The sequence below is a fragment of the Terrapene carolina genome, unplaced genomic scaffold (assembly GCF_002925995.2).
Source record: "Terrapene carolina triunguis isolate 2854851 unplaced genomic scaffold, T_m_triunguis-2.0 Scaffold62, whole genome shotgun sequence".
NCBI classification, from domain to species: Eukaryota; Metazoa; Chordata; order Testudines; family Emydidae; genus Terrapene; species Terrapene triunguis.
In genome coordinates this window covers 60,360,591-60,376,173 of record NW_020664413.1, presented here as the reverse complement: position 1 = coordinate 60,376,173, position 15,583 = coordinate 60,360,591, and the positions used below count along the sequence as shown (strand labels likewise).

Genomic DNA, 15,583 nt, shown 5'->3' with positions numbered 1-15,583 from the left:
GGTTGGAGTATAGAAGTCCTGTTAGATCATTGGATGCTCCATGAGTTTCCTCCTTAAGGCTTACTTCTTTCATGAGACAGATCCCAATCCACAGTATTTAAAGGGCTTTTCCACCATTACATTGTATAACTAAGGATGATGATTGAGGTTAAAATGTTGGACACCATTTCTGGTTTCCCAGTGCTGCTTGTCCTTTTTGTGTCTGCCTCGTACACTGAATAAGTCCCTCAGAGCAAGACCTGTCTCTGTGCGTTGAACAGCACTGAGTGTATTCTTCGCCTTGATAAATAATCATAAACTTTATTTCAAAAGGATGAAGGGCTAGGACAATGCTGCCAAGGTTTGAATCTATAATTCTAGATGTTCTAGGGCAGTGTTTCTCAAATTGGGGTCCGCGGACCCCTGGGGGTCCCTGAGGGTACTTGAGGGGGCCCCGCGGGCCCCGCTGATCAACTCCTCCCCCTCCTTCTATCATCCGGAGGCTACTGAAGCCAATCGGGGAGATTTAAAGCGCTAAAACTCCAGCGGCACAGCGGGGCTGAGGCAGGCTCCGTGTCTGCCCTGGCTCCACACCGCTCTCAGCGGCTGGCACGTCACTGTGGCCTCTGTGGGGAGAGCAGGGGGGTCTCCGAGCACCGATTCCACAGCTTCCATTGGCCAGGAACTGCGACTAACGGGAGCTGCAGGGGCGGTGCCTGCGGGCAGGGGCAGCGCGCAGAGACCCCATAGTCCCCCCTGCCTAGGAACTGCTGCCAGAGAGATGTGCCATTTGCTTTCGGGAGCTGCCTGAGGTAAGCGCCGCCCGGCCGGAGCCCACACCCCTCACCCGCACCCCAACTCCCTGCCCCGGCCCAGAGCCCGCAACCCTTCCCACACCCAAACTCCCTCCCAGAGCCCGCACCCCTCACCTCCTCCCGCACCCCAACTCCCTCCCAGAGCCCGCACCCCTCACCCCCTCCTGCACCCAAACTCCCTCCCAGAGCCTGCACCCCTCACCCCCTCCCGCACCCAAACTCCCTCCCAGGGCCCGCACCCCCTCCCGCACCCAAACTCCCTCCCAGGGCCCTCACCCCCTCCCACACCCAAACTCCCTCCCAGAGCCCGCATCCCTCACCCCCTCCCGCACCCAAACTCCCTCCCAGAGCCCGCACCCCTCACCCCCTCCCGCACCCAAACTCCCTCCCAGGGCGCTCACCTCCTCCCGCACCCAAACTCCCTCCCCGAGCCTGAACCCCTCACCCTCTCCCGCACCCAAACTCCCTCCCAGAGCCTGAACCCCAACCTCCTGCCCCAGCCTGGTGAAAGTGAGTGAGAGTCGGGGGGGATCGAGCGACGGAGGGAAGGGGGATAGAGTGAGCAGGGGCAGGAATAGGTGGGGGAGGGGTGGGGCCTTGAGGGAAGGCGTGAATGGGGGCAGGGCCTGGGGCTGAGCGGAGGGACTTGGGGGTCCATGAAAAATTTTAAATCAAAATGGGGGTTCTCGGGTTGCTAAAGTTTGAGAGCCATAGTTCTAGGGATTACATACCACTTACCCAGTCCCCTCTGTGCCTCACTTGTGTCTACATGTAAATCCGATGGCGGGAGAAGTGGAACAGATTGTCCAATGCCCCAGACGAGGTTTCTTAGGCAAACCAGTGTTTCTAAAGTGAGTGCCTTCTAATAAATGTTATCTTCAGGGAAATACGCCAGCCCCTACATAAGTAGTTAATGTTACTGCCTCAGTGTTGGCTTATAAAACAACTTTATCACGTCTGTGACGATAATGATTAACAAGCTGATTTACAAGGGTGGGGTCACAGAGGCATTTGGCAAATTTACTGTCTTGCAGTGGCAGTTATACGGTATCTGAGTTTTACAGGGTTCTCACCTCTTTAACTGAAATACTTAACCCTGGACTGCTCAGCAGCTTTGCAGTCACATTTCTGAGAGAGTGTCCAACTTGGCCTCACTTGTATGTTTTTAGTGGCTCAGGAAGCTAAACATCTAGTCATACAAGTTCAGAACATTTGGGATATTCCTGGTTTTCTTGCCGATGTTTATTTTCTGATCATTCTTCCACCATGGAATGGTGACAATGGCCCAGATTTTTAAAGGTATTTAGGTGCCGCTGTGCTCACTGTTGCAATGCCTAACCGGTTTAGGGACCTAAACAGCAAGTGCCTAAATCCCTTTAAAATGATATTTAGGCTCCTAAATCAGTGAGGTGTTGCAACGCCACGCACAGGAACACCTAAATACCTCATAAAAATCTGGGCCAATATGTTTCGAGAGATGACATTACGTGGTGTATCATGGCTATTGTCATTGTGTCACACCTCAGCAGGCACGTATTGCGTACATCTAGCATACAGAGAATTCTGCCCTTAGTTCAGGTTGTAAGAAGGTTTCCACCGAAGTGCTGCTTTTGTCCTCTCATCCTCATTTTCAAATATCTTAAGTTCTTTTTTAAAAAATCCTTTTTTTTTTAAGTTTTCTATTTTAATTTTTATCCTATGATAACTCAGAAATAATGGCCCACCAAGTTCAAACTAGTTTAATTCAAGAGCCCTTGATGCAATCGAATACAGTGTGACTTTTTCAGACGTTCAGGTGCTTATTTTTGGACTTACTCATCTTGGAAATAGGGATATATGAATTCTCTGGTGGTCTCCTGCAAACGTTATACAATTTACCAAAAGTCTTGACAATCTTTATGCAGGTCACCAAAGATATTGATGTCCTCTGTCCTATGCAAACATCTGATGCACTTCACAAAGTTAGCCAAAGGTACACAAGGGATTGCTGTACAGGTGATAAACCCCACAAGTACAAATTATGCCTGGACTTCAGTGTAGGTTACAACTCCTGTTCCTGAAATATTCTTTCTTAGCTGGCAGTGTTAGCAAACTTCCTCCCACCTTCCCCCTCCCGCCCACACACACACCGGGAAAATGTATGAATGCTCTAAGTTTTTTCAGACGTCTGACAGTTTTTAGAAAGGTAACCAAAGTGGCTTTGTTGCAAGGATCAGGCATTTCTGTGATTCTGGACTTGAATGTGAGGATGTGTGGCTGGAAGGGTATTGAGGCACAGACTGTTAAGCTTTGCAAGTTTTGTCAGCCCTCTTCATGGAGCTTGGTGGTTGCAATTTTCAGGGAGTTTGGCCAACCAATTCTTTTTGTCCACTTCCAGTTTCCAGAGATTCACACTCCCAGTACATCTCTGTGGAATAAAACAGTCTGAGTTGGAGGGTAATTCAGTCTCCATCTTGTCCAATCAATCCTTGGGCTCTCTGATGAGGTTGCCAATGCAAGGATGCCAGCTACGTTGTCCGTTCTGACTGGAATGTCTGTTCATGAGGAACTGAACTGAGTCTACCAACAGATCACCAAATAGTCAAATAACCCCCATACTTTCAGTCACTGGCCACTTGGGCTAGGCTTGAACCAGTGATCCAGAGGTGAAATGCTCTGCTACCATTCAGCTGAACCATCCACTCCCCGAGTTAATTTTTAATATTAGAAAAATTATTGCAACATTGTGTTCACGCTTTTGTAGTGGGGTTGGATTGTGCAACCTTCACTCACATGGGTAAGCACTTACTCACACAAGTAGCCCTATTGACTTCAGTGGGACTAGGATATGAGTAACTCTTCATCAGTGTCAGTAAGGGGCTCTTACGGCATATTTCTCTGTTTAGAATAAGAATTTGAATTACAACAGACTAAAAGCCTATAGCTGAAAGACATTCAGTGAAACTGGGCAGGACAATATTTATTATATATATTAGTCTAAAACAGGGGTCGGCAAACTTTCAGAAGTGGTGTGCCAAGTCTTCATTTATTCACTCTAATTTAAGGTTTCGCATGCCAGTAATACATTTTAATGTTTTTAGAAGGTCTCTTTCTATAAGTCTATAATATATGACTAAACTATTGTTGTATGTAAAGTAAACAAGGTTTTTAAAATGTTTAAGAAGCTTCATTTAAAATTAGATTAAAATGCAGAGCCCCCCAGAACCAGTGGCCAGGACCCGGGCAGTGTGAGTGCCACTGAAAATCAGCTCGCGTGCTGCCTTCGGCACGCGTGCCATAGGTTGCCTACCCCTGGTCTAAAAGGACAAGATAAGGAAACGAAAACCGGACTAATTCCTGCTATAGAAGAGTTGGGCAGCCATCAAGGGCTGCAGTCTTACTGACAAGCAGTGAAGCTTTGAAGAAGTTCACGTTATCATTCATGTTCACATTAATCTAATGTCCATAGGGATTTCAGATTGAACAATAGCCCTTGCTCCCTTTCATCTTCACTATCCTCCCGGTTTTACAAAGCTTGGTCGCTCCTTACAAATTACATCCAGGCTACTACCTAACCGAATGAACAACGCAACAGAGAGAGAGAGAATACAGAGAAGAGAGAAGTGCTTGAGTTATATGTTTTCATAATTTCTTGACTTTGCTGGGGGTGGCTTGTGTGTTTTAAAAGTCGCCTAGAATAATTCCTTTGTCCTTTCTGGGCTGGGAAACATGCCATTTGTTTGGTACAAGAAGCAGCATGAATTTTGTTGATCGGAGCTTGTCTCCACAGAATGCTAGTGCGCAGCAATCAGGGTGTGAATCTACAGGTACTAGCTTGCCGTTCAAGTGACATCCAGTACTTCTGTTGTTGTCGAGGAGGGTGCTGTAATGTACTGTAATAGCACCAATTTTTGAATAGCCATGAGAGGATGGCTCAGTGTTTCCAAAATCATTTTCGGATTGACTAACTGGGCCATTTTGGTGAGGGAAGTGCTGCGTGCCACCACCTGACATTTCATGACTGGGACCCCCCCCCCCACCATAAATAAATCCTGACACTCACAATGTAAAATGCAGTAAGGAAATCGTTTTAAAACATACCTCCACCACATTTTTTAACACGCTCAGAGTTTGACTTAAAAGACAGACTTTCCCTTCACCTGCAATCTGTGATCCCCACTCCAGGTGAAGTAGAACTCAAACCCCAGCAATGGCTATCTTTTGGTTAAAATTATCTGGGCAATTTTAAAGCTTTTTCCATTATGTGTTGAGACTCTTATATTACATACAGCCCATTGGGGCACCGATCTCAGTTGGATGCTACCGTAAAACAAATAATAATTATTCTGAGGAGTGTGATACTTTCAAATCTCCAAGTTCTCCTGCTTCAGTGAGTGGAATGTGGCTTTAAGTTTTAATAATATAGCTTAGCAAGTTTTTCTGTCTCATCTAAAATCAAGAGGCTCCATTTTTTTCTCCAAACATAGAAACCAAAAATTAGCAGCCATGGCCACATTACTGTAATGGAATAAATGAGCCCATGGTAAGTATTTTATGAGATGTGAAGAGTCCTTTTTATTTCTGTTCTGGTCAGGTTCTTATACCACACCCGTCCCCGTGGTATCTGAGCGCCTTCCAATAAGGCAACATTTGCTATTTTAAAGATCTTGACTGATCAGTTAGATGGATTAATGATGGGTTTGGGAAGAAGTGTCCTCCCTCACGCTGCCTTTTTCTCCTAATTAGTGTGCTTTTCCTTGCAGTGGGTGTAAACGTTGTCGGTTGGCCGAGGGAGAGTGGAAGGGGAGAGCTGAAATAGGTGGACTGTGTGCGCCTTTTTCCAATCCCACAGACCATCATTGGCTGCGGCACTTGAACATGACACTGCAATTTCCCTCTGCAACACATGAGTAATAAACAGCGGCACTCGAGCTGTGGTCTTGAGAAACCAATGTGAGGCTCTTGCTTGCTCTCCTTTTTCTTTAATATGGTTGTAATTTTTGATCGCTCTGCACGAAGGCTTCAAAGCGAATGGATGCCACCTCCTACCCTAGAGTGCCCGAGGAGGAAGAGCCCTTCCTCACCAGTGCACCTACCCAGAGGCCAGGCACAATCTGGAGTGCAGGGGGTTCTGTTCGCATTGCTGACCATCTCGATGGCCCCTGAAGAGTTGCTTCTACACCCAGGGAGGACCAAGGCCAGGGATCTGCCCTCAGTGCACTTGGATGGCTGCGCTGGGGGGAGCACTGGTTTTACGTGTTGTACAGATGTAGTGAGTGGTGCCCCTCCCCATGCGCCCTTGGGCAGGGTATCTCCTCCTCAGTGAGCTCTGGCTCCGCTTAAGAACCGCAGTCAAACCCTTCTCGAGCACTATGGCAACTGGCCTACAAAGCCAGCGCCGGGCTGCTCCCCACCCAATGAAAACCAAACTTGTGGGCTTGTAAGTAACAAGCGTGGCCCCAACAGACTGTCACCTCACAAAACCAAGACCTGTTAGGTTGACATGCAGGCTGGGCCACACAGAGGCCTAGTGAGTGAATGGTCGACCCTGGCTCCTGTCCTGGGCACCCTCAGTAAAGTGTTCAGACTTCTAGCCCGTGATGAGTGCTGACGGAAGGTCTAAGGGGCACTCCTGTTTTCACCACAATCACACAGGCCAATGCGTTAGGGCCCCTCAGGTTTGAAATCTAGGCATCTAGCTGCTTATTTAGGCAGTTGACTTCAGGGCGAGCTGCAAGCCTTCAGGCTCCTGATTCAGGGGGCTAACTTTCAGCACCCAGTTTGAAACTGTTGGCCAGTCTCCCTTAGTTCATCTTGGAATGCACAAGCACTTCTCAATGGTGGCTGGACTGTATTTCCGATGCTCCCCTACCTGCTCAGAAAATGGGCCATGGCCTTTCCACCTGCAGTCACCAGGTTTTCTGTTGAGGGACACTGAGAGGACGCACTGTCCACTAAGATGCAATGAAAGAAAACTTTAGCTGCATCGTTTCTTAACACTAAAACTGTCTACTGAAATGTTGCTGCTTTGCTGCAGCAGGAGATGAACATGACTCAAACGTATAACCTCGGGACCAGGGTCTTCTGTCTTGGGGGAAATAGGCAGGTTCCCCTGGTGTGAAAGAGACTGGGAAGGACTCTGGCTCCTCTTTCTCTCTGCTTTTAGCCCCTCGGGCTTGATCACCCCTCCTTTCTCTAGGGGACTGAGGGGAAACAAAGCCTGCTATATCCCTGTCTGACTAGGTTCATTTAACACACCTCCTCCTTTTCCCAGCTATATGTTTCCATAAGGCTCAGGATCTGATTTCAGCATATATTGGCAGGACTTTCATCCTGGGACTCGGTCTTCCTAGTGCTGAAATGTCTAAAAATCGACAACTCGGGCCTCAATCTCTCTCTAGAGAGTGCTTGGTTACAGGTCCCAGGCTTCCTTTCCCTCAGCCAGAAGATGTCCATTACAGAGGCATTATGGTGAAACTGTTTTCTGGGACCCGTAATTAAAAATCCACAGATCGCGGGGCCAGATGGAGATCAATATTGCATTCTCATGAGATACAAACATTAAAATGAACAAATGGCAAAGAAATGTCCTATCCACTGATCAGCAATGGTCTATGAAGTCTGTTATGAAGTGAAATGACCCTGAATTTGCAGACACTAAAAACAGTGATAACGTCAGTTTGATGTTGCATTTTGTCCTCATCCTCAAATGCTGTAAAAGGGGCTATTATTCATATTACAGATTGGGGTGCACGTTGCTTCTGAAGACTGGATCTTCACTGCAGTAGCATGTGTACACACCAGAATTATCAATCAAGCCAATACACTGCTATGACAAAAAATATTTCATGGAAAATATACATCAACTTTCCTCACCGTTCTGGATATCTAGGCTTTCTCACAGAGACAATGCAGGTCTTTGTGGACAGAACTGCTTTGCCATCCAGGTTAATTCCTTGCGCTGTGGTATGATTAGCTACGTATAAATACCTTTTTTTGAAAATAGGTGACCTACATTGTACATCTGAGTTTAATCCCCAGCTCTGCCATAGTCTTCCTGTGTGATGTCAGTCAAGTCACATGCTGACTCTTTGCCTCGATACTCCATCTGTTCAATGGAAATACTTCCTTTCTCCCTCCCTTTGCCCGTCTTGTCTATTAAGACGGGAAACTCTTTAGGGAAGTTACTGATTTTTACTCTATGTTTGCACAGCTCCTAGCACATTGGGGCCACTGGGTTATATTGGAATACACATTAATCATAGTAATCTGCAATGCATTAGTAAAACCCAAATTTTGCACTTCTCTGGGTGTCCTGTCTAGTCTAAGTCTATCATGTGTAGATTGTAAGCTCTCTGGAGCAGAAAACTGTATTTTGTGTCTTGTGCAGACCTGAGTCTGTTGTCAGTGCTTACTAAATACAAAAAAATAGAATATAAAATTGAAGTCTTAAATCACAAGGCCAGCTGTATAAGGATTACCAAAAGTGATATGGGTACTGAGTGAAACCTAGATGGACTGTCTGCATAAAGTGAAAGATGAAATGACTGTAGGGTTGGCATTTTGATCTGAACTTTTTTGTCCCACCACAAATGTAAATTAGGAAGGACTAAAAGAATCTAGTTATCCAGATATTGGATGGAATGTTGACCCAAAAATGGCCATGCTGGGTCAGATCAGTGGTCCACCTAGCCCAGTACCCTGTCTCTGAGTGTGACCAGTATCAGGTGCTTCAGAGGGAATGAACAGAACAGGGCAATTGATCAAGTGATCCATCCCCTGTTGTCCAGTCCCAGCTTCTGTCAGCTGGAGGTTTAGGGAGACCCGGAGCATGGGGTTGTATTCCTGGCCATCTTGGCTAATAGCCATTGATGGACCTATCCTCCAGGAACTTAGCTAATTCTTTTTAGAACCCATTTATTCTTTTGGCCTTCACAACATCCCATAGCAACAAGTTCCACCGGCTGATTGTGCATTGTGTGAAGGAGTACTTCCTTTTGTTTGTTCTAAACCTGCTGTGTATTAATTTCATCAGGTGACCCTTAGCTCTTGTGTTATGAGAAGGAGTAAATAACATTTCCTTATTCACTTTCTCCACACAAGTCATGATTTATAGACCTCTGTCATATCCCCCTTCAGTCGTGTCTTTCCTAGACTGAACAGTCCCACTCTTTTTAATCTCTCCTCTTAAGGAAGCTGTTCCATACCCCTAATCATTTTTGTTGCCCCTCTCTGCACCTTTTCCAATTCTAATGTATTTTTTGGGATGTGTGACCAGACCTGCACACAGTATTCAAAGTGTGCACGTACCAGGGCTGTTTGATTTTGTCTGGTTTATTATCTATCCCATTCCTGACCCTGTTACTTCACACTGTGTCGCCCTAGCTACATCCATCTAACTTCTAAGTGCTACACCTCTCGCAGAGCTGGAGTTATTAGGTCGGTGTAGTGGGCAACTTACATCAGCGGGAGCAACATTGTAGTGTAGACACTTACAGAGTTAGGGCAACATAAGCTGCCTTACTTCAACCTAACGCTGTATTGTAGACCAGCATAACTATCCGAGTGGCGTCTCTCAACCTCTGAAAGTGCATATAGAAGTTAGTGCCGTGCTGTATGAAGCAACTGCTGTATCTTGCCTATAGGACCAAGCAGTTCTGTGTGCTGGATCAATCCTTAGATTCCTAGCAGTATTGCAAAGGATCCCTCAGATTTCTTTTCCTATTCAAAAGGGTGCTGTTGGGTGAGTGCCCGTGTAGCGGTAAAGTAAGGGTTAATGTTAAAGCCAGGCCTCGCTTTACTGATGTGTAATTTGCAGCATGTGCTGTCAGGGGCTACAATATTATCCGCGCCTTCTTGTTTGAAAATGCCTACAAGTTATTGCCTTTGCTGAAGCTGTGTATGTACATTCCATGCGTCGGTGTTGGAAGAGCCTTTCTTTTGGGGGCTTGCTGCCACTCCTGGAGAGTTAACGCTCTTCGAGGTGCAGAAATTGAAGCATTTCCACAGGCTTGGAGAGGGAGCAGGGCGTGAATGAATCACGGAGAAGTGTTCTTTAAATGACAAAGACGAAACTCCAGGCCCTGCTTTCTCCTCACACTTTATTTGCATTCAGACACAGACCTGATTTCTTTTTGTTTTAATATTTAAACAAGAGTCCTTCAAATATACATAATAGTTCCCTCCCCCCATTTAGCCAGTCCTCTTAGTCTGTTGGTTCCAATTATGGTTTTCTGGCCAAGGTTTTCTGACTGGTGATTTGGGGCACCTCAGCGGCTCAGTGCCCAACTTAAGAGGCCTGACTTTCAGGCCATGCTCAGCACCCACCCTGAAAATCAGGTCCCATCAAGGTGACTCGGGTTGGGACCCAAAGAATACCTGAGGCACCCCAAAATCACTAGCCATCTTTGAAACTCTGGCCAAGACGTTTAAGCAACACTGCTGCTGTTTCTCATGCTTCTTGGATGCTGCTAAACTCCCGTCCTCCACCCTCCGCTTGATTTGGACTTCTGACCCTCAGTTACTCTTGAGTTTGAAAGCAAAAGATCTTACTTTCTTTCTAACACTGCAGCATTAACTTGTTGCTCCTCAGGTTGGGATCTGCCTATAAGGTTAGCAGTGTCAGTGCCTTGAACCAAAACTTCATGTTCCTTTACATGCAGTGACCTTTCTGAATTGTTTATGTTCCAGTATAAGGGACCTTCCTATGCCAGGATGCAATAGGAACGTCATTTTCCCCTCGAACGTGAGCAGATGTCCTATCTGTAACGCTAGCAATAACATCGCGGCTTCCTGTTCTCACAGATGGTCTCAACAGTGTGGAGCTTTGGCAAGGAGGGGACACTTCCACTCAGTGGCATCCATTACATTTCCTTTCCTGCTTGTGTTCTCCCAGCGATGGCGATGGGAAGGGTGATGGGATAGAATGGGCCTTTAGAAGTAACACTGCTAGACGGAGATGAAGAATGCTACTGGGATTTGTATTCTCCTGTTTTGCTTTGAGCTTCACCTTGGCCACGTTGGCTTTGTATCAACCTGAAATTTCCAGTGAAATTCAAGTGGTATGAAATTGTGTGATTTAAAACCAATGAGCAAAATGTGTTGAAAATCCAAACCTGGCAAGTTAGGCACGCATTTAAATATGATCCTTCATCTATTTGGGAGCTGGGGACATCTTTAGCATACTCCTTTAAAGAACAGTTATGATGTTCCTATTAACTATAGGTCAGTGTCAAATCCTACGACACGTTTCCAGCAGTAATCTAGCAGGCTGCCGTTCACACCATGGGAAGAGACGGGAGGGAAAGTGTCATATGAGGGCCCTGTGCTTTGCTCATTATTCCTTACACTAGCAGAATTTCTTAAAGTTCATGAAATTTTGTCTGAAGAAGTATTTTGCCTGAAGCGCCCTTATTGAGACGTCATTGAATCAGAAATTTAGAGTGTTGTGGCTTGGGGCTTAATCTACATTACACAGTTTTTTCACACCAAGAAGGGAGTGCAAAGCACTTCTGATTGCCTTACGCTATTGTCTGATAGTGGATTGATGTGGGTCTTTTTGATTGGAGAGCTGGTCACTTAAGGAGAAACTGCCGTTTCCTTTGAGTAATTTATTTTAAAATCCATCTCGTTGTAGAAAAGAATCAATATAATGTTGGAATGGTTATCGATGTACCAAAAAATCACCTCTGTTACAATTAGAAACCTCCATTTGATCAATGGAAAAAAATAGATTTGGGTGCAGAGCTGTGTTTTGTGATGAAGAGAAAATTAGGATTTTAAAACATCATTGGCGTTAGGGCTAAAAAAATGTGAATAAAAAGTAACAGTAAAGGAAAAGAATTGAAGATAGTTTTCTGAGCTGTCACAGATCTTTCTGCAATTGTGTTTATATGAAAGAATGAAACTCTCTTCTTAGGCTTGTCTACACGGTGGGGTAATGTACTCTGTGGGGGGGCTGGTTTCTAAAGGCACTACATGTTGCACATTAATTGGTCTGTGTGACCGCTGCTGGTGTGCACTAGAAGTTCCCTAGTGCACTTTAATGTAGTACTGTTTCAAACAGCACTATGTTAAAGGGCACTAGGACATGTTTAGTGTCCACCAGCAGAGTTTGTCCAGACCAGTTAGTGCATTTTAGAAATCACACCCTCTAGAGTGCATTCCCCCACTGTGTAGACAAACCCCTATCTTACCCCATCGTGCCTTGGTATTTGAACATATGTGGTACGTAAAATGATCCACTATTCAGTAATGTTGTTGCCATATATATGTTTAACAGGGGAGCAATCACATGAATTTTCCACTTTTCACCATTGTCAGTTCTGCGCAGATTTGACCATTAATATTACTTTGACCGTACTTAGGATTTTCATGCAGCTATAACTGGGAGTTATATTCAGATTATTTCAACTGGCTGTGAGTAGTCACTTTCCTGTCTTAATGAAAGTGAGACAAACATGTCACTGTTTCAAGGAATCCTGCTCCCAGATGGGTTTGTTAATGTCGTCGTTTTCTTCTTCCAGGTTATTGAAGGAAAATTGGCTCCTTTCTTGGGGAAGGTAATCAAGTTTGCCACCACTCATGTGTACAGCTGCAGCCTTTGTAGCCAAAAGGGCTTCATCTGCGAGATTTGTAACAATGGAGAGATCCTTTACCCCTTTGAGGATATTTCAACAAGCAGGTACCAGTATGCTTCCTTTCCTATGTTTTACCTGCATGTCTTATCCTCTCAAATTCCACGTCAAATGACATTCCATTTCAGCAGGAGTGGGCCTCACTAGTGCACGGTTAAGGACGACTGCCCTGGACTTGTGTTCCAGAGAGGCCATCCCTGAGCCTGCAAGCAGATAGATGGAGAAGGGCCACTTTGTCATTTATCTGGTTCAAAAGAGCCTAAACCCCATTTCACACAGCTCTCAAACACCTGTAGATCCCACTGCTGACACTCAAAAGGACAGAGGCGCTCAGGGGCTGCTTTCCAGCAGGAATACTTGAAATCTCCCTGTGGCCATGCACAACTGTGTTTGCACAGGGCCCTACAAATACAAAGGTCAGCTGAGGATGACTTTGTACGTCTTTCCTGCCTTCGATTTCACTGGACCTATGGTAGAACGTACCCATGCGTTATTAGATAATAATCACCTCTTCTGAGTTACGGCCGCTCCCTTACTGTGAGGTAAGGATATAACCGATCCTCTATTGTCCGTGTGTGTATGCAGCATCGATTTATATTCACATGTACACACACGCACACACAGACAGAAATCGTCTCACCCACCCACCACTAAAATGTAGCTGCCTCTAGGTGAGAATACAACAGCTGTTTAACAATGGACAGCATGCTATATAACAGTTTGGGAACAGGAAGTGAGGAAGGATAGTGTATCCAGTTGAAATCACATGGAAAATCTAACAAAGCTCATGACAGTAACCCAAACTGGAATTCGACCAGAACACTGGAGCCATGTTCCTACTTTTTCAAGAAGTTTCTTGGGTTTAGAACAATCACAAGAGGTAAAGACCTTGAATTTCTTATCCATCAAGACAATGACACCTCCAGCAGTACAATCGGTCCTTTTCTAATACACCGTCATCTTAATTTATTCTCAGGTTGCGTTAGTAGAGTAGAAAAAAAGTCAGAGGAGCCTACGCTGGGGGTGATCAGGATCAGCTTGTTAAAAATTCTGCGTTGAGAATCGGATTCTCGTGAGTTGACAAAGAGCTCTGTGTCGGGAGTGGCCAAGGCCAGCCTGTTGGGGGTTTCAGGCTGACATGTCTTTCAAAGAGTATTTGCACATTTTTTCTCTGAATTCACATTCCAAGAAATGTGGAGACAAAGCGCTGGACATAAATTAAACAAGGTGTGCAGTTTTGTTTTATAAATGGTGTGCAAGAAAAATGTATCTGGAGGGAGAAGTTGGAAAGGGAAAGACTTAGATGAAACGGCGTAAGAAGACTATTAAGACTGTACTAAGCAATTAACGATATCCACAAAGCCTGATGAGAACAGAAAAATAAGTAGTGAAATAGTCGGGTAGTGAAGCTTAATTGAAGTGTGTGCGCGTCCGTGATTTGTCTATTGAATTTTTGATTGGCCACCAAAGCCTTGGGGTTTGTAGTGTCCACAGCCTGTGAACTGAAGCCAGAGACTGCGTACCTCACCCTTGTAGAATTTAAAACCTTCCTGAAACATGGAGCATTTCTCGAAAGCCGAGTGAAAGCCGAGTGAAACCGCTCCTCTCTCTATTTGTACACGCAGAGGTTAGCAGTTATTTGTGTTCAAGTGGCACAATGCAACAAATGCAAAATAATTATTGAAGTAATGCCAGCCACAGGAAGCTTTCTTCAGTAACAGGTTTCATCACGTCACAAACAATGAAGGGTCTCCAGTATTGCTCTCCCTTTTTAGCTGTTCATTCCTTTTGCTCCCCTCCCTCCTCTTGGTTTGCTAATCCTTGCTTTTATCCCTGTCCCCAGCCTCTCTGCTTCCGTTCCTCACTAGTTTTTTTCCTCTCCTTGCTGATACCCCATTCTGCCTTGGAGCAGAGCAGCAAAGAGAAATTAACCAGGTCGTTTCAATTTAATTTTCCTGCTCTATTCCACCTGCAAGCAGAGGCAAGTGACACTGACAAGTGAGCTTGTATATTTCACTTGGTGCTCCACCAGCACATGGGGGGCAGAGGGGAGAGCAGAAACTTTTATATGTGCTACTGTGTGACACACGACAAGGATTGCTGACCTAGCTACTCATCATGGTGATAGGCATAATATAAGGACATAATATACACAGATGGACAGAAATAGTTACAATACACAGAATAAACTACCTGTGAGAAGAGAGAACCAGAACAAGATTCAGAGAACTTGGATGCTCTTACTCATCTAAACCTGAAGACATGACTTGTGCTGTACTTTTTACTGGATTATAAAACAACAGATCTCCTAAATCAGCTATTGGTGCGAATTTAGGGCAGGTCTACACTACAGGGTTAAGTCAACCTAAGTTACACAACCCCAGCTATGTGAATAGCTGGAGGATGGCGTGGACTGCACTCTCAGCAAGTTTGCAGATTACACTAAACTGGGAGGAGTGGTAGATACGCTGGAGGGTAGGGATAGGATACAGAGGGACCTAGGCAAATTAGAGGATTGGGCCAAAAGAAACCTGATGAGGTTCAACAAGGACAAGTGCAGAGTCCTGTACTTAGGACGGAAGAATCCCATTCACTGTTACAGACTAGGGACCGAATGGCTAGGAAGCAGTTCTGCAGAAAAGGACCTAGGGGTTACAGTGGACGAGAAGCTGGATATGAGTCAACAGTGTGCCCTTGTTGCCAAGAAGGCCAACGGCATTTTGGGCTGTATAAGTAGGGGCATTGCCAGCAGATCGAGGGACGTGATCATTCCCCTCTATTCGACATTGGTGAGGCCTCATCTGGAGTACTGTGTCCAGTTTTGGACCCCACACTACAAGAAGGATGTGGAAAAATTGGAAAGAGTGCAGCGGAGAGCAACCAAAATTATTAGAGGGCTGGAGCACATGACTTATGAGGAGAGGCTGAGGGAACTGGGATTGTTTAGTCTGTAGAAGAGAAGAATGAGGGGGGATTTGATAGCTGCTTTCAACTACCTGAAAGGGGGTTCCAAAGAGGATGGATCTAGACTGTTCTCAGTGGTACCTGATGACAGAACAAGAAGTAATGGTCTCAAGTTGCAGTGGGGGAGGTTTAGGTTGGATATTAAGAAAAACTTTTTCACTAGGAGGGTGGTGAAGCATTGGAATGGGTTACCTAGGGAGGTGGTGGAAT

At 45.4% G+C, this 15,583-nt stretch overlaps 1 protein-coding gene across 1 annotated transcript in view; it reads left to right on the top strand.

The window, feature by feature from the left end:
* The window catches only part of PLEKHM3 (pleckstrin homology domain containing M3), a 101,523-nt gene that overhangs the window by 68,338 nt on the left and 17,602 nt on the right, over nucleotides 1-15,583 (top strand). Inside the window, exon 6 of the mRNA XM_024200966.1 lies at nucleotides 12,299-12,456. Within this exon, the coding sequence (XP_024056734.1) occupies nucleotides 12,299-12,456 (158 nt within the window). The remainder of the gene's footprint in view (nucleotides 1-12,298; nucleotides 12,457-15,583) is intronic.